A 19,022-nucleotide genomic window follows, 5' to 3' on the forward strand; every position below is an offset into this window, starting at 1 on the left:
GAAGTCCCATTTTGATAGGGCTCGTGGCCCTACTGGGCATGGGTAGGTGTGTGCTGACCCTTGGTGTGGGCCAGGCAGGTGGGCACAAAGCTGTGTTGGAAAACCTCCCTCCTCAGTGTTCTTGGGTTTAAGCTGTCTGGTTCTCTTGCCATCCACCTGGGTGGCCACAGGACACAGTGAGGCTTGGCAGGGGTACGACCTGAGACTGAACTTTGGCATGTGCTCACATCTCATCGTACTGACTTAACAGTTAAATGTCTCAGAAATGACAGGTGACCTTGAACTCTCCTGTGATTTACAAACATAAAGATGGCGCATGGCTGCTATCTCAGCATTGTTTCTCTTTTTGGAATTGAATATAGGAAATATTAAACAGCCTGCTTACTATGAGTGTGGAAGTGTTTCCACAGATACTATTGGAAAAAAGAAAAGGGCAAGGAACTAATCTCAAAGCCTTAGAAGGCATGTTAACTGCGATTTACACACACTCTGCCCTTGGCCTTTTTTAAAAAAAATATATATATATATATATTTTATTGATTTTTTACAGAGAGGAAAGGAGTGGGATAGAGAACTAGAAACATCGATGAGAGAGAATCATCGATCAGCTGCCTCCTGCACATCTCCTACTGGGGATGTGCCTGCAACCAAGGTACATGCCCTTGACCGGAATCGAACCCAGGACCTTTCAGTCTACAGGCTGACGCTCTATCCACTGAGCCAAACTAGTTTCAGCTGCCCTCGGCCTTTCACTGACCCTCTACCAAAGGGCTGTTTGCTCCTCTGCTTTTCCTTAATGCTTGAGTGCAGCTCCCCAGCCCCCACCTTTGGCTCTGAGAAATATTTGCCCCCAGAATTTCCCTAGAGCTGGGATACTGTTGCCTACAGGTATGGATCCTTCTTCAGGACTGTGTGGGATTTTTCCTAAGAAATTTCATGAGGATAGTCACTCTGCTTGGAATTCAGGCATTCAGCCTAGTACGGAGTTTGTATGCTTTGCCCCTATCCTCCGAGTCGGGAGCCCTGGGCTTCCTCTGGATTGGTTTCTGTAGTCCTGCCCATCACACTGTTCTGGGACGACCCGTACTCATCAACTTTTCGGTGAGGCTCACTTCCCTGAACACTGCCCTGACCTCAGTTTGGTGTGAGCACGAGCTGTGGGTATACATGGCCCCATGTAGGCCCTGGGATGTATGTCTCTGCTTCTGAAGCATAATTACTCAGTGTGTGTGTGCTTCTGATGTAATTTAAAAACATGGAAAGAATATTTGTATTTTTCTGTGTTGTAGATGGTGAAATAGATTAACAGGGATAATATCTTGCACTGGGCCATGCAACAACTAAGTCATAGACCAGAACTTGCACTCAGGCCTCCTGGTTTCCAGGCCAGGTCTTTAACTGCTCAGAGCTGTGAGGTCATGTCATTGGTGGAGAATGGAGTAGAGAGTGCTATATAGTAGCATTACTTTAGAAAAATCAGTAAAATAAACAAAACCCTAAGACTTGTTTATGATCCTAACAGTTAACACAAAAGCTATTGTCTTGTTGATCCCAGTCTTTCTCCATTTGTATGCATTTATAAACAGAGCCCATATTTCTACATTCTCCTCTGGTGCTTGTTACCATGTCTAGTCTTCCCTGGAGCTTGTTACCATGTCTAGTCTTCCCTGGACCAGAGCCTCTCAGGGTGAGACTGTGTGTGCTTCCTGTGTTTGTCTCTGAGACCCTGGGTGATCCCAGCATCAGAGTAGCTCCTGGGAAATTCTGCGGAACACCTCCAGAAGGTGCCGCGCCCAGGGGAGAGAAGTCACCGGCTCTGCCGGAAGCACTGGCCTGATGGGATCCTGAGGGTCATACTCTGGAGAGTTTCTTGAATTCCTTATTTATTTATAATTAATGGCTGTGTAATATTTGGGTGAGTTGATAAATTAGCATTCATTTAGGCACTTCCTTGTGGGACATTAGATGGAACTTTTTCCTTCTCTCTGTTATTTCTTTAGTCTGTTTTGGGCTGTGAGGTGATGGGCAGGAACATGGAAACATCATTGTTCTTGCCATATCGCCGCTCTCTGGGAATGCCAGCTTTCCACGGTGCTGATTCTTTGTCTTTGCCAGTGTGGTGCACATGGTGGTGTGGCTGGGGATTGGATTCAGAGGAGGGAGAAGTGGAATTGGAGTCCAGCTTGTCTGCATGCTGAACCAGCATGCTGTCCCTCAGTGCTGACTGGTGTCTCCTAGGGGCTGGGAGCTCCATCTGTGGAAATCGGGATGTGGTCCAAGCTCACCCAGATCTTGGCTGGGAAGGCCTTGCCAGCATTCCGGTTCTCAGTTGTGTGGTAGTGACTAATAAATGTGGCTATTGAGTCATTCCTGTGTTTTTTCCTTTAGTCCCTGGAGCCCTGCTTGATACTGGGCACTTCACTAGCTGGAAGTGAGATTCCTGTCCCCAGCGAGCTGAGGTGGTACAAGACAGAGGGACATGGGTGGCCTGGGGTTGGAGGAGAGGCGAGGGAGGGTGAGGAGGGAGCTGCCAGCAGGATGGGATGGAGAGCCCCCCCCCCCCCACAGAACATGGCTTCAGATCTCAGAGTCCTGAGACATTTTCGTTCCCGTGGGAGATATAATCATGACAGAGCAGTTCCGGGGGGTGGGGCAGTGGGAGGGGATTAGAGCATCCTGAACATCATTAATGGCGGCAGCCATAGTAAGTCTCAGTAACAGTTGGCTTTGAGTCATTTGTGTTTTTGAAGGGGGTGTGAGATTTTGAGGAGTCTTCTGTAGGGGACAGTGAATCACCCCATTTCATGTAGTAGAAGGTGTTTGTGGAGGTGAGATTTGGATGATGAGGGACTTCAGGATGATGGGATGTTACCAGGGGGAGGGGAAGGGGGGGAACGACCCTTTTTGCACTGATAGTTTTGGGTCTCTCCTCTTCGTACCATATTGTCTGATGTGTCTGACTGTCTATCTCAACACCACATGCTCTCTGGGCCGATGAGCCCACGGAGACAGGAAAGGCAAGGTTAACCACCTGTTAGAAATCCATCGCTCGCTCCCCCTCCCTGCTCCTTAGCCGCAGTCAGGCCACGTGGACCTGAGAGCCAAGCCTGTCACTCTAGATGCCTAGGAGCTGGTTGTGGTTGGGTGGCTGGGTCCAGAGCCTGGATGTTCCTGGGAAGCATGAGTGTGCAGCTTGACAGTGCTGTGAGCAGCTCCCTGCCCGCCTGCCCGTTTGACCTGAGTGGAGACAGTTGGAGCTTTCCTTGATGCAACCCAGGTCTGCCCGAGAAAGGTGGCAAGGAGGCGAGAGCCTAGCTGTGGTCAGGCAGGCAGGCCTGAGAGAGGATGTGTGTGTGCTTGCATGTGGCCTTCGAAAGCGTGGGAAAGGCTAGGGAGCTCATGCAGTGCTGCTGAGGGTCGTGCCAAGAAACCTTGCCTGGAAAGACCTCTGTGAACCTCACTGGGCTAATGAGGCCTTTCTGGCTGGAGGCTCTGGCTCTCAGGTTGTGCCAGGTCTCCCTTCCCGTGTTATCCTGTGTGAAGGTGAAGGGATTATCAGCAAGTATGATTTATTTTTTAAACCTTTTCTTTTGAGATAATTGTAGCTTCCCGGGAAGTTGTCAGAAATCCTACATAGGGATCCCCTGTATCCTTCCCCTGGGTTCCCTGGTCTTGTACAATTACAAGACCATGTCACAGCCAGGACAGCGACTCCATTCGGGGCCCTTCCGCCACCCAGGAACCCTCACAGCCACCCCTCCTGCCCTCTGAGCACTACTGCCTCCTGGACCCTGGTCGCCACGATCCATTCTTGGTTTCTATAAATGCCACATTTCAAAGAAGTTATATGTAAATGGAATCCTACAACATGTAACCTTTGGGGATTGACTTTGTTCACTCATCATAATTCGCCAGTGATGCATCCAGGTTGCATGTATCAATAGTTGGTGCCTTTTTATTGCTCACTAGTATTCCATGGTGTCCTGTACCAGTTTAACCCATTGAAAGACATCTGCATTGCTTCCAATTTTTGGCTATTATGATAAAGTTGCTATCAGTTTTTGTGTGAATGTAAGCTTTCATTCTTTATAGAATAAATATCCAGGAGTGCAGCTGTTGGATTGTATGATAGTTGTGTGTTTACTCTTTTAAAAGTTAAACCAAACTTTCTCAGACTGGTTGTCCCATTTTACATGCCCTCAGCAATGTATGAGTGATATTTAGATGACCCTTGAACAATGTGGAGTTAGGGGCATTGATCTCCCCCCCCCCACACACACACACATTAAAAAAACCCATGTGTAATTTAGATTCTCCCCAAACTTAGTTGTTCTCCAGTATTCTTAGAACACATGTGTCAAACACAAGGCCCGCGGGCCAAATCCGTCCTGCCAGGCCTTGCAATGTGGCCCGCACCGCACTGTCATCTCTGCACTCCGCTGCGTTTCCATCACAATGACAGTTTATGACTGTTCAGTAAACCATTCGGCCCGCGATTTAGGCTGGATTTTAGATTTTGGCCCCTTCTCTGATTGAGTTCGACACCCCTATCTTAGAAGGTTGGTTCTAGGACGACTCCCCCCTCCTTCTACCCCCTCACCCTGCTTACTCTCAGTACCAAAATCCGAGGATGCCTATATAAAATGGCATAGATCAGATCAGTGCATGCAGTTGGCCCTTCACACCCCCGGACTCCCAACTGTGAGTTGAAAACACAGTATAGGTATTTATTAAAACAATCTTAATATAAGTGGACTTGTACAGTTCAAACCCATGCTTGGGGGTCAAATGTATATTCTTCACATCCTTGCTAGCATTTGCTGTTCTTTTTTTTTTTTTTTTTTTAATCTTTATTGTTCAGATTACAAATGTTCCTCTTTCTCTCCCCCCCCCCCCCCCCCGCCCCATTTGCTCCCCTCCCACCAGGTTCCCATCCCATCCTCTGCCCTTTCCCCACCCCCCATTGTCCTCATCCATAGGTGCACAGTTTTTGTTCAGTCTCTTCCAGCACCCCCCACTCCCCTTTTCCCTGAGAATTGTCAGTCCACTCCCCTTCCATACCTCTGATTCTATTATATTCACCAGTTAATATTGTTCATCAGATTTTTTAATTCCCTTGGCTTCTAGTTTCACTTGTTGATAGTTTCGTATTTGTTGTTCATCATTTTTATCTTGACCTTTTTCTTCTTCTTCTTCAGCATTTCATATAATACTGGTTTGGTGGTGAAGTTTTTTCTTGTCTGTGAAGCTCTATCCGACCTTCAATTCTGAATGATAGCTTTGCTGGGTAGAGTAATCTTGGTTGTAGGTTCTTGCTGTTCATCATTTTGTATATCTCTTGCCACTCTCTTCTGGCCTGCATCGTTTCTGTTGAGAAATCAGCTGACAAATGTATGGGTGTTCCCTTGTAGGTAACTAACTGCTTTTTTCTTGCTGCTTTTAACATTCTCTCTTTGTCTTTTGCTCTTGGCATTTTAATTATGTGTCTTGATGTGGTCCTCTTTGGATTCCTTTTGTTTGGGGTTCTCTGCACTTCCTGGATTTGTAAGTCTATTCCTTACTCCAACTAGGGGAAGTTTTCTGTCATGATTTCTTCAAATAGGTTTTCAATATCTTGCTCTCTCTCTTCTGGCATCCCCATAATGGAGATGTTGGTATGCTTGAAGTTGTCCCAGAGGTTCCTTATACTATCTTCATGTTTTTGGATTTTTTTTTCTTTTTTATTTTCTGGTTGGGTATTTTTTGCTTCTTTGTATTTCAAATCTTTGACTTGATTCTTGGGATCCTCTAGTCTGCTGTTGGATCTCTGTATATTATTCTTTATTTTAGTCAGTGTATACTTAATTTCTAGTTGGTCCTTTTTCATATCCTTGAGGGTCTCACTAAATTTCTCGGAGTTTTCTGGAAGATTCTTGAGTAATCTTATAACCGTGGTTTTGAATTCTATATCCAGTAGTTTGCTTTCCTCCATTTCTTTCATTTGTGACCTGTTTATCTCCACATTTTTGCTGCTTCCCTGTGTTGATAGAGTGGCTTTGTGCGCCAGGTGTCTTATAGGGCCCACTGGCTCAGCCTCCCTAGTCACCTGAGGTGGACACTCTTGGTGCACCCCTTTGTGGGCTGGGTGCACAGTCTTGTTGTAGTTAACCCTTGATAGCTGTTGGTATCACTGGGAGAAATTGACTTCCAGGCCAATTGACTGTGATGACCAGCTGTATCTACACTGGAAGATCTCTTATGGGGCAGGACTTGCTTCAGTGGGGCTTTGGTGCTCACTGAGTCTGTCCCCTGAGTGTGTCTCTTTATGGATGTGAAGAGTTGTAATCCGGTGTGGTCTCTCTCTGACCACTGGGTACACTGGCTCTTGGATCTCCAAGGAGGTGCAAGGTCAGCCAATGTCTGGGACCACCCAACAGGAGCTACAGAGACATCTGCAGATTCTTCTTTGTATGGTGTTTGGATGTGCCCAGACGATGCCCAGCTGTGAATCAAAGCCGCTGCTGCTACCAGGCAGTGAGCCTTCTTTTGGAAAATCTGGGGCTCTCTGACCCAGTGGCAGTTTGTTTTAGGTGAAAGGACAGCCATTCATATGCAAAAGCCTCTGCACACAGCTTGGGTGGGGCAACCAAGGTTGGATATGCCCACAACCAAGATACATGCCCTTGACCGGAATCGAACCTGAGACCTTTCAGTCCACAGGCTGATGCTCTATCCACTGAGCCAAACCGATTTCGCTGTTTCTTTTCTAAATCATGAATGTGTGAATTTTCTGCATTAAATAATGTAATCACATTTTTTTTCCTGTAGTCTATTGATATGGTGGATTACATTGATTTAAAAAAAAACAAAACATTAAACCAGCCTTGGGAGCGGCCAGGCCCGGAGCAGCCAGGTCGGGTGCGGCCAGGCCCGGAGTAGCAGCTGCCAGACTGGGGGAGCAGCCGGGCCCAGAGCAGCCGGGTCGGATGCGGCCAGGCCCAGAGCAGCAGCAGCCAAGTCCAGAGCAACTAGGTCGGAAGCGGCAGTGACCAGGCCCGGAGCAGCCAGGCCCAGAACAGCTTGCTCCTCACCTGCCCCTGCCCCACGGCTGCCCCTCAGACATGGCTGGAAACTTTTGTGGGAACTTGAGGGTCTGCTGAATCAAGTGATGAAGGCTTAGATCTGGATGTGTTGAGTTAGTATAGCGCTGGGGTGTTGATCTGTGAGTGCCTTGGGTGGGGCCTGGATGAGGCTGGTTGACCTATTTGGAAATATCTTTTGTGTGAAGTGTATCATTGGGCATGTGGTGGTATTATTGATATGAGAAAATGCTAAGTAACTGATTTACTATCTGAAAAGGGATTTACTATCGGGGAAAGGGAGGGAGGAAGAGACTGAACATAAACTGTGCACCTATGGATGAGGACAATGGGGGATGGGGAGGGGGTGGAGAGTGGGGTGGGAACCTGGTGGAGGGGGGAAGAAATGAGGAACCTTTGTAATAATATGAACAATAAAGATTGATTTAAAAAAATAAAATAAAAAAAATTAAACCAGCCTTACATTCCTGGAATAAAACCCACTTGGTCATAGTATATAATTATTTAAATACTTGAGGCCTGATGCATGAATTTGTGCACAGGTGGGGTCCAGCCAACCTGCCCCAATGGGGGTGATCAGGCCCGGCCACCGGGGAGGAGGGGAAGGGACACAGGAAGTCGGGGGGCGGCAATCGGGGTCCCGATTGGGTCAGTTGGCCACCACAGTGCGCATCATAGCAACTGGTCATTCTAGTTGTTTTGGATCTGGTGCACGAAATTCATGCATGGGGGTGTGTGTCCCTCAGCCCAGCCTCTACCGTCTCCAATCTGGGACATTCCTCTCATAATCCAAGACTGCTGGCTCCCAACCTTTTGCTTGCCTGATTGCCTGTAATTGCTTCTGTCTGCCAGCCTGATCACCCCCTAACCACTCCCCTGTCAGCCTGATCAATGCCTAACTGCTTACCTGCTGGCCTGATGGCCCCTAACTGCCAGCTTGGTCACTCTTAACTGTCATCCCCTGCAGGCCTGGTCCCTCCCTCTCAACTGCCCTCCCCTGCAGGTCTGATTGCCCCCAACTGCCCTCCCTGCTGGCCTGGTCCCTCCCAACTGCCATCCCCTGCAGGCCTGGTCCCCCCAACTGCCCTCCCCGCCAGCCTGGACGCCTTTTACTGCTCTCCCCTGCTGGCCTTGCTGCCCCTAACTGCCCTCCTCTGTAGGCCTGGTTGCCCCCAACTGCCCTCTTTTGCTGGCCTGGTCACCCTTTTCTGTTCTCCCCTGCAGGCCTGGTCCCCCCCAACTGCTCTCTGCTGCAAGCCTGGTCCCCCCCAACTGCCCTCCTCTGCAGGCCTGGTCCCTCCCAACTGCCTCCTTGCTGGCCTGATCGCCCACAACTGCCCTCCCCTGCTGGCCATCTTGTGGCAGCCATCTTGTGTCAACATGGGGGTAGCCATCTTGTGTGTTGAAGTGATAGTCAATTTGCATATTACTTCTTTTTTATATATGATTTTTTTGATTTTTTGCATTGCATCTATATTTATGATGAATATTGATCTATAGTTCCTTTTCTTTCCTCCTTTTTGGTACTGTGTCTGATTTTGATATCAGGTTAATAACTTCATAAAATGAATTGGTAGTATTTTTTCTTCTATTTTCTAGAAAAGACTGTAGAATTGGTGTTAATTTGTCTTTATTTTTTTATTTATTTATTTTTATTTTTTAAATATATTTTATTGATTTTTTACAGAGAGGAAGGGAGAGAGCTAGAGAGCTAGAAACGTTGATGAGAGAGAAACATCGACCAGCTGCCTCTTGCACAACCCCTACCGGGGATGTGCCCGCAACCAAGGTACATGCCCTTGACTGGAATCGAACCCGGGACCTTTCAGTCCGCAGACCGACGCTCTACCACTGAGCCAAACCGGTTTTGGCTAATTTGTCTTTTTTTTTTTTTTTTTTTTTTTTTTTTTAAACTATATTGATATTTTACAGAGAGGAGGAAGGGAGAGTGATAGAGAGCTAGAAACATCGATGAGAGAGAAACATCGACCAGCTGCCTCTTGCATGCCCCCTACCGGGGATGTGCCCGCAACCAATGTACATGCCCTTGACTGGAATCGAACCTGGGACCTTTCAGTCCGCAGACCGATGTTCTATCCACTGAGCCAAACTGGTTTTGGCTTAATTTGTCTTTAAACATTTGGTAGAATTCTCTAATAAAACCATTTGAATCTGGAGATTTATTGTTTGGGAGTTTTAAAATTACATATTCAGCCCTGGCTGGTGTGGCTTAGTTAGTTAGAATGTGTTGTCCTATGCACCAGAAGGTCACAGGTTCGATTCCTGGTCAGGACACATACCTAGGTTGCAAGTTTGATCCCCAGTTGGGATGTGTATGTGAGGCAACTGATTGATGTGTCTCTCTCACATTGATGTCTCTCTCTCTCTCTCTCTCTCTCTCTCTCTCTCTCTCTCCTCCTCCTCCTCCTCCTCCTCCTCCTCCTCCTCCTCCTCCTCCTCCTCCCTCTTCCCTTCCCTCTCCCTCTCCCTCTCTCTCTCCTTCCCTCCTTCTCTCTCTCTCTCCCTCCCTTCCTTCCTTCCTCCTTTCCCCCTTTTTCTGTCTCTCCCCCTCCATCCCACTCGAAAGTCAATTTAAAAATTAAATATTCACTTCCCCTAGTTATGTTGCAGGTTAGGTGGCAGGCAGGGAGAGAGACTCATCTATACTCAGCATCTGGCCCTGGATGTCTGGATGATAGACTGACATTTGGTGAAGCAAACAAAAATTACATATTTAATTTCCTCAATAGTGATAGGATCATTCAAATTATTAGTGTGTGTGTGCGTGTGCGCGTGGAGAGAGAGAGAGAGAGAGAGAGAGAGAGAGAGAGAGAGAGAGAGAGAGAGAGAAATTGTCCTGTTTCATCGAAGTTATTAAATTCGTGTTTGTTGAAATGTTCATAATATTCCCTTGTTATCCTTTTGATGTCTGCAGGATCTATAGTGATAGCTTCTGTTTCATTCCTAAGTTTATTTTATGTCATCTTTCTTTGTCAGTTTTGCTTGAAGTTTATCAGTATTATTGATTTTTCCCCCCAAAGACTCAGCTCTATTCTATTGATTTTACTGTTTTTCTATTTTAATTTAATTGATTTCTGCTCTTTTTCTTCTTCTTCTTGTTTTGGGTATATTTTGTACTCTACTTTTTGGTTCTTGAGTTGGGAGCTTATTGATGGGAAAGCTTGGCTCTTTTCTAAACTAAGCATTTTAGATAGTGCTGTGGCATTTCCGCTCAGGACTGCTTAGCTGTGATCCACGAATTTTGTTATGTTAATTTTTAAAAAATTTCCTTTGTGATTTACTCTTTCACTCATGGATTATTTAAAAGTGTATTATTTAGTTTCCAAATGTTTGGAGATTTTCCTGTTATTTTATTGATACAGAGTTTGGTTTCATTGTGGTCACAGAACATACTCTATGATTTCTATTTTTTGAATCTATTGAGGTCTGTTTTACGGCCCAGAATATAATCTATCATGGTACCGGTATATGTTCTGTGGGGACCTAAAAGAGGGAAGGTATATCCTGGTATTTGATGGGCTGTTCTAACTGCCAACTAGATTCTGTTGGTTGATGGTGGTGTTGATTACTTTTATTTCCTTGTTGATTTGCTGTGTTGTTATTCTATCAATTGTTGAGAGAGGATTGTTGAAGTCTCCAGCTGTAATTGTGGATTTTTTTTCTTTGTTTTGTTTTGTGTTCATTCTGCTTTGGTAAAGACTGAGATACTTCATGGTTTCCTTCGTTAGCATACAAATCCTTCCTAGGCAGCTCAACTAAAAATGTTCCCATTAAAATGTTAATTCCTGAGGCATACACCTAACTGACCCTTGTCACAGTGCTGTAGACATATATATATATATATTTGTGTGTGTGTGTGTGTGTGTGTGTGTGTGTATGTCTTTTCTAAGGAAATATCTTTTTAAAAATATAGTTTTGTTGATTTTAGAGAGAGGAAGTGAGAGGGATAGAGAGACAAACATCAATGATAGAGAATCACTGATCTATGTCCCGCATGTCCCTACTGGGGGTGAAACCTACAACCAGAGCATGTGCTCTGATTAGGGATTGATCTGTGACCTCCTGCGGGTTTCATGGGCCAAGGCTCAACCACTGAGCCACACCGGTCAGGCTTGACACTGTCTTACAGTTCTACGTTGCTTTCCCATAAACAGAGACCTTCCCCCTTTCTGCAGGCGTGCCACATGGTGCATGCACCTGTCCCTATGCAAGGACATATTGTGGATTTCTTTCTCTGTTTAGTTCTGTTTTTTGCTTCATTACCTTGCAGCTTTGTTTCTTGGGGCATTTTCTTTTATTAATAGGTTTGCTTTGTCTTCTTGGTGAATTGACTCTTTTATCGTTATATAATGTTCCTTTCTGTCTCTGGTCATTTTATTTATTTTGAAATCCATATATTTATTTTGAAATTCATATATATCTGGTGCTATTATAGCAACTATGTTCTCCTTTGATCATTATTTGTGTGATGTATTTTTTCTTTTCTTTTCAACCTATCTGTGAGTTTCTAATAGTTTGGTCCTTGTTTAAAATCTGCTTTGTCAGCCTGTCTTTTTTAACTGGTGTACTTAGACCATTTATATATAATATAATCATTGCCATGTTAGGGTATAATTATTGTCTACTGTTTTGTTTGATTTTTATTTCTCTTCCTTCTTGAACTTTTTTTTTATAATTTCATTTTTATGATAACTTTGATGACTTATAGTGATTTTTTTTCAGTATAGATTTTTTTTTAGTGGTTGCTCTAGGCATTACATTATGTATACATAATTTATCACAGTCCATTATTGGTGGTGTCATTTTATTAGTTCAACTAAAAGAAATTCCTCTCATAATATTCCTTTATCCTTTCCTATGTGTCTTAACTATTTTCTTTACATAATTTAGGACATTAGACAGTGTTGATTATAATTTTTGTATCAGTTGGCAAACATAATTTAGAAAACTTAAAAGAAGGGAAACCTGATGATATGTATTTTTGCTTACTATGTTCTTGCTTCCTTTTTGATGATCCAGGTTTTCTTTCTGTTTAGAGAACTTTCTTTAGCCATTTTTTTAGAGTTGGTCTGTTAACAGATTCTCTGAGTTTTCCTTCATCTAAGAATATCTTGATTCCCTTTTATTCCTGAAAGATATTTTCACTGGATATAGGATTCTGGGTTGATTGTTTTCTTTCAGCATCTGCAAAATATTGTATCACTTTCTTTAGATCTCCATAGTCCTTGATAAGAAATCCTCTGTCATTATATTTGTTTTTCTCTTATCTATAGCTGTTGTTTTTTCTCTGGCTGCTTTCAAGATTTTTTTCTTTGGCTTTAGTTTTCAGACTTTAATTTTGATATGCCTTGGTGTGGATTTCCCCCACCCCCACCCCCACCCTGATCCTTTGGAGTCATTCAAGTTCTTGAATTTATGGGTTGTTACTCTGGCCAAATTTGGGGAGTTTTCAGCTATTCTTTCTTCAAGTGCTATTTCTGCCCAATCCTCCTCCCCTCCTTCTGAGACTCTATGTCACAAATGTTAGAGCTTTTGTTGCAGACCCACAGGTCTCTAAGATTCTATTCTTCTCTTATTTTTTCAGTCTGTTTTCTCTCTGTTGTCTGATTGGATAGTTTCTATTATTTTGTCTCATAGTTCACTGATTCTTCCTTTGATTCCCATTATTTTCCATTACCTTTTATCTCCTCTGTGCCCTCTACCACCTCTTTCCATTTCCCTCCACCTCCACAATCACCACACTGTTGTCTATGTCCATGATGTCTCTTTTTTTTTTCAAAAGGAGATTTTTAAACTGAAAAATTCAATAACCCAAATAAGAAGATCAACAGATAGGCTCAAGTGACCCTGCTCAAGATCTCCATAGGGCTTGATAAGAAATCCTCTGTCATTATATTTGTTAATTCAAAGAGATCCGGACAAAAGTTTCAAAAGGCAATACTAAGCCGGTCCATTGGTTTGTAGGGAGGTGGAATGACGCTCCATTGGCCCAGCCTTCCCATCTTTCAGGACACCCTGCACACCAGGAAAGGTACCCTTTGGGGTGCTCTGTAGAAGGAAGTCATAGCTAAGCAATTGGATGCTGGCAGGCTCCCCGGTGTACAGCACATGAGGCTATTCGCATAGTAGGCCTGAGGAGACATTTGTTGAGTGAATAATGACACTGATGGTGGGCCAGGATGAAACAGTGGCTGGGTTCTGAGGGAACTGTGTCAGTCCTTCAGGTCTCCCACTGTCGCTTCCAGGGACAGGTCCAGTAACAATAGCAGATGGTGGGAAGGTGCCTCAGAGCCCTGCACGTGGAGATTAGGAGGGAGGTATACAATTAAATCTAAGCAGAAATGGGGAGGTATGACTGCAGTCCAAGCTCCCAGTGTAATAGATCAGAGAACTGTAGGCTGAGAGTAAAGTGGGGATCCACCAGCCCAGGAGACCCACCTTATTGCTGACCTCTCGTCCTTCGTGCGGGCTGTCCTGGGTCTGCCAACTGCACAGCTGGGTGATATGGGAGAGGCTGAGTGTGCTCTGCTCTCCCAGGCAGATTTATTTCCTCACCCAGGTCATGGCCTCCTGAGTTGTGTCCCTAACCCCTGGTTCCCTGCCAGCACCCACTCCGTGTGTCATCAAAGCCAACCTCTCAACTTACTTTCATCAGCTCACTCCATAGCCCTTTCCCAAAACCCCTGGTACCTGCTCTGTTTCTGTTCAGGGGATAAGCCAGGGCTTCCCTTAGGGGTCTTGAGGACCCTGCAGAAGCTAAGAAAAAAGAGTTCTCGTCTCATCCAGATGCTGTGTGACCTCTGGCAAATGACCTCCCTTCACAGATTCCACAGCTGTTGAGGTGAGGTGGTGTGACATGGCCTCCCAGTTTGGAGAGTATTAACTAAAAGGCGTCTTAGCAGGACCCCGAAGGCTCACCCAGAGATCAGCCCATGTATGGAAGGTAGAGCTGGGTTTTCACTGGTGTTACAGCCCCAAAGGCTAGTAGACAAACAGGCCTACTTACGCCCTTTCCAACCCTTCTCACTTTCTGTGGTGGCTAAAATGGCAGGCAGAGCCACAGTATCTCTCTGGACCTCTTAGTTCATGTTGAACTCCTACTGCCAGGGTCTCAGATGAGGGGGACTCTTTGAATGTGAAAATATAATAACAACTTTTATTAAGCACTTGTAGGCCAAATTCTGTACTCAGTATTTTTCTCTCACTTTTAATTAATTAATTAATTAATTAATTAATTATTTCAGAGAGGAAGGGAGAAGGAGAGAGAGAGAGTACATCAATGATGAGAGAGAATCATTGATCGGCTGCTTCCTGAATGCCTGCTTATTCCAACCGGGGATTGAGCCCACAACCCAGTCATATGCCCTGACCAGGAATAGAACCGTGACATCCTGGTTTATAAGTTGATGCTCAACTACTGAGCCACGCCCAGCTGAGCTCAGATTTTTTTTAAAAAATAGGATTCACACACACCATAAAATTAAAGCGTACCATTCAGTAATTTGTAGTATATTCACAAGTTCATGCAATCATCTCCACTAATTCCAGAACATTTTCATCACCACAAAAAAACAACAACACATACCTGTTAGTGTTCACTCCCATCTCTCCTTTTCATATGTCCTAGCAACACTAACCTCTTTCTGTTTCTGTGGATTTACTTATTTATATGAATGGAATCATAAAATATGTCTGTGGTCTTTTGTGTCTGTCTGCTCACACTTAGCCTAATGTCTTCACATTGTAGTGTGTCAGTACTTAATGCCTTTTTGTTGCTGAATAATATTCCATTGTATAGATACACCAGGTTTGTTAATCCATTCATCTGTTGATGGTTATTAAGGTGATTTTACCTCTTGGTCATTGTTTGCAGTGGTGCTGTTAATATTCATGTCCAAGTTTTTATTTAAGCACCTGCTTTCAGTTTGTTGGATGTGTATACTTAGGAATGGAATTCTGGGTTGCACGGAATTCTATATTTAATCTTTTGAGGAACTGCCAGCCTGTTTTCCACAGTGGCTACACCATTTTATGCACCTTTGCATTATCTCTTCTAACCTCACATAAGTTTCATAGGGTCTAGATATAATTATTATCTCTCTTCCTCCCTTTCAAATGGGATAATTGAGACTCAAAGGGTTTTCAGTCCAAGGTCATACAGCCACTAATTTGATGGCTCTTTGGCCAGTGCTAGCTGTGATCACTAAAGCAGTGTCTCTTCTCCTGAACCCTGGTGTGACCATCAGGGTGAGGGTGTTTGACTCTGTTGTTCATGTGATGTAGCTGGTGCTGGCACACATTGGCACTCACATGACTTTTGAAGAAAATGCCATTTTTTCCTGATCTTGGTGCGTGATTGGGAACTTGAGAGAGGCATCTGTTTCTTAGGAGTTCCTAAACTCTGCACTTTCTCAGCTTCCTGCTGAGTGTTGTGTTCCAGTCTTCATACCAAATGCTACAGACCTCCCATGAGCCTCTGTGTTAAACATCTTTCTTGGAGACTCAGCCTGTGGCTGGGGGATGAGCTGTGTGGAATGTGCTAAGCAGAAGTGACTTCTGTTTCTCCCAAGTACTTGTCATTAATTTGACCGGCTGAAATTTGTTCTCTCTCCACTGATGACCTCCCTTTTCTCCTCTAGGCAAAACCCATTTATGGTGGCTGGCTGCTCTTGGCTCCAGATGGGACTGACTTTGACAATCCAGTACATCGGTCTCGGGTAAGGGAATCATGGACTCCCGGGGCGGGAGGGACCAGAGAGGGCATACTGACAGAATTGAAGAGGGAGATGCAGAATTGACAGCCGGTTAGGGGGTGGTAGGGTCTGAGGGGAACCCCCACTTGGCAGACTTGGAGTGCCCACAGGAAATGTCTCAATTACGCATAGTTAAATCTGGTGCTCCCTTCACAATGAGGAACCCACATGGTGCTGCTTGCGTCATGGCTCAGCTTGACTCTAGAAATAGTTAAATAGAAAAGGAAAAGTCAAAAGGGCAGTTCAGTCAATGTTTGCAGGTATGCTACTTAGTTCCTTCAGTGCCACGGCCCTGCCTCCTGCAGCTCCCTCCTTTCCTTTTTCCCTCTCCTCCCTTCCTCCCTTGCCAGGGGTTCAGCACATAGGTGCTAGGAAAGGGGTGTGGCCCAGCCCATTGGTCCCTGCTGTGCACAGGCTGCAGGAGCAGTGAGAGAGTCAAACCAGCCTTGCCCCTGACCGAGGTGTTTATTCCTCTGCCAGGGATCCCCTTTGGATTTGACTTCAACTAAAACACCTCTTTCCTCTTCCACATGCTTTTTCCAGGTGCAGCTGCCTGAGCACTCTACATTTCTCCAACTCTGCTCCCTCTTGCCCCTGCTCACTCGAGCCGCTGGCCTGTCTCAGTCTCTGCTGCCCCCAGCCTGAATGCTATCCTCTGGGGCGGGGCTTGTGGGCCCACAGACCTTGGATTGTGTCTGGGTCCCTTGGGATTCCTTCCAGAATGGGCTTTGTCTTTAGAGACTACAAATAGAGCCTTGGAAATGTTTGTCGGGAAGAGTTTCTCCCTGGACACCCAGCGGGGACCAGTCCTCTACAGTCCCCTTTGTGAGGCTCTGTGAGTGTCCTGTTTCTGCCCCCAGTCGAAGGGCTGGGCTTCAGTGCCTGCAGGCACCACTTATATAAGGTCATATAGAATTGCTTCTCCGGGAAATCATGCATATCAGTGATGGAATTCTGGCCCAAAGCAGAGACGTGAGATGACCTTATTGCCGGTAAAAGTAGGAATTATGTTGGGCTGTTTGAAATGTTGAAAACGGGTCATGGATCCTCATGAAGAAGGCACATATCCTCATGGGTCCTTTTTATTCCATTGTCAGTGCTATTGGACCGCCTTGTCCCTAGTGCCTGGCCTTTGGTTGGAGAGAGGAGAGGGCACCCTGCCAGTCAGATGCTCCCTGGACATTGGAGTTAGTTGTTCCCACTCGACAGTTTTGATTTTTGTTAGCTCACTTCTTAGTGAGGACTAGAGCTGGCCATCTCTGTCCCTGTCTCCCGTTCCCTGTGGATCACTGGAACAACACTTAGAACAGTTGCCTCTAGTTTCTCAGAGGTGGGGACCAGTGCTTGGTGTTCTCAGGTTATTCCATATCCTGTCAGATAATTCATAAAATAAACATTGACACATGCCAGGTGATAAGCTCTGTGCTTGGTACCTAAAGAATACAGAAAGGTGAACAAGACATTTCTGCTCCTAAAGCTTGCAACTGAAATAAACCCGACATCTTGTTAATTCTCAGTAACTTGTGTGGAAGCATACTGGGTGTTTTGGGCTTCTGGGGTCCCTTCTTTTCCTGCCATCTGCCTCAGAAATGGCAGCTGTGGAATCAGCTTTCTTTAAATACAGGTTTGCCAGATTCCGGGGCTCAGCAAGGGGACGTCAGGGCCAAAACCCTCCTAAACACCCACTTTGTATTCCTTTGCAGAAATGGCAGCGGCGGTTCTTTATCCTCTACGAGCATGGCCTTCTGCGCTACGCCCTGGATGAGATGGTGAGTGTCCTTCTTGGCCCCTCCTGTCTCCAGCCTCGCCAGGCTGCTTCATTGTGGTGCATTTGCATCACCTGTGAGCACAGCATGTGTGTGCTCTACTTGGGCTTCTGTTTTGGAGCCTGGGATTTTTGAAGAACTTGTGGCAATGCTAGAGCCGACCCTTAAAACCTAGACCTTGGTTTGTAGCATCTTCAGTGGTCATGGGCGAGAGTGTGTAATGTGGGAGGAAGTCACTTCTATCCACGGCTTCTAGGAGTTGGACTTGGCCAGAGCACTCCTCGGGGAAGTGGAGCAGGCTGTGGACCTGCAGGGCAGACGGGAGGCTGCTGTGCTGTACAGGCATGTGGAAGTTGGGCACATGTGTTCACCTGCTGTAGTCCAAGATTGCCCTTCTGTTCCGTGGCTGTAATTGGTCTTGCTCGTCCAGCTGATCTGCAGAAGCCTCCTGGTTGTCATTGTTCTTCTAGCCTCTGAGCCAGGGCCTGTAGGTCCTTCTTGCCCTGTCACTGCCTGGTTTGCTTCCTGCTTCCTGGTCTGGATGAGTGTTTATTGCTCTTGGTCCAGAGGCAAACTTGAAAACCAACCAGGTAGAATGTACTGGCTTTTTTTCCCCTACTCATTTTGTGTACTGATATTTTTCTCTAAAGGAGATTGGTCTCCTGACTAAGGTATGAATGAATTCCAAGCTTTTATAAAGGGTTGGAGATGGAGAATTTGAGCATCTTTTCTGGATCCATTTGAGTATGTGAATGTGAGTGCATTCATTTGTACAGCATTTTTAAGTTGGGATTATCCTAGAAAATTTAGTCACACGGTGCAAAATATAGGTTGACCCATCCCTTTGCAGGAAGGTCTAGAGGTGTGAGCAGAAATGACTGTCTGCCCAAGGGCCTCACATTGTGTGGACACGTGGGTTTTAGGGAGGTTATTACAGATAATAGGTGAATATAAGTGGTTCACTTCCACATGTGGGTCCTAATCTTTGTTCTGGAATGCTTTTTCTATTTTGTTTTTGGGATGAATTAATAGGTATGATATCTAGTGTAGAATTAATAGGTATGACACTTAGTTCTTTATTGACTATCATCTCATTGGTTCCTTCTTAAAAAGAACTTTCTTCTTTCTCATTCTTTCTGTGAGCATATTTGTGCAATGTGGATGGGCCACAGAGAGTTTTATCATGGAAACATCTGTGCTCCAGAGTGATTTGAGGTGACTGGGTTGGAGGTGAGAGCTAATGGGGTGGTGGAACCTGCAAGAGGTGGGAGCGGGAGAACTGAAGGCGGCAGGTGTGGAGGCAGAGCCAGTGCTTCCCATGAGTTCTCTCCACTGGCTGTGATGCCTGCCGCGGCGCTGGAGCAGGAGCTGGGCTGCTAAGAGCCTGGGGGTTGGTTCCCTGT

The 19,022-nt window shown here is 45.4% G+C and overlaps 1 protein-coding gene and 1 non-coding gene across 14 annotated transcripts in view; both read left to right on the forward strand.

Moving 5' to 3' along the window:
- Window positions 1-19,022, forward strand: part of LOC118727023 (myosin phosphatase Rho interacting protein) — a 157,804-nt gene that overhangs the window by 21,931 nt on the left and 116,851 nt on the right. For 11 of the 13 annotated variants that reach the window (XM_045586436.1, XM_036452460.2, XM_036452459.2 and 8 more), the window contains exons 2-3: window positions 15,740-15,817; window positions 17,557-17,622. The exons of 1 other annotated variant lie outside the window; for it this stretch is intronic. In XM_045586436.1, coding sequence (XP_045442392.1) covers window positions 15,740-15,817; window positions 17,557-17,622 — 144 coding nt within the window. The remainder of the gene's footprint in view (window positions 1-15,739; window positions 15,818-17,556; window positions 17,623-19,022) is intronic. One more of the 13 variants, XM_045586432.1, reaches the window with a different exon arrangement.
- Window positions 9,689-9,787, forward strand: LOC118727070. Its single transcript, XR_004990483.1, has one exon. It is a non-coding gene; the product is annotated as a small nucleolar RNA SNORA17 (small nucleolar RNA).

Source organism: Pipistrellus kuhlii, unplaced genomic scaffold, assembly GCF_014108245.1.
Source record: "Pipistrellus kuhlii isolate mPipKuh1 unplaced genomic scaffold, mPipKuh1.p scaffold_m20_p_23, whole genome shotgun sequence".
In the NCBI taxonomy this organism is placed as follows: domain Eukaryota; kingdom Metazoa; phylum Chordata; class Mammalia; order Chiroptera; family Vespertilionidae; genus Pipistrellus; species Pipistrellus kuhlii.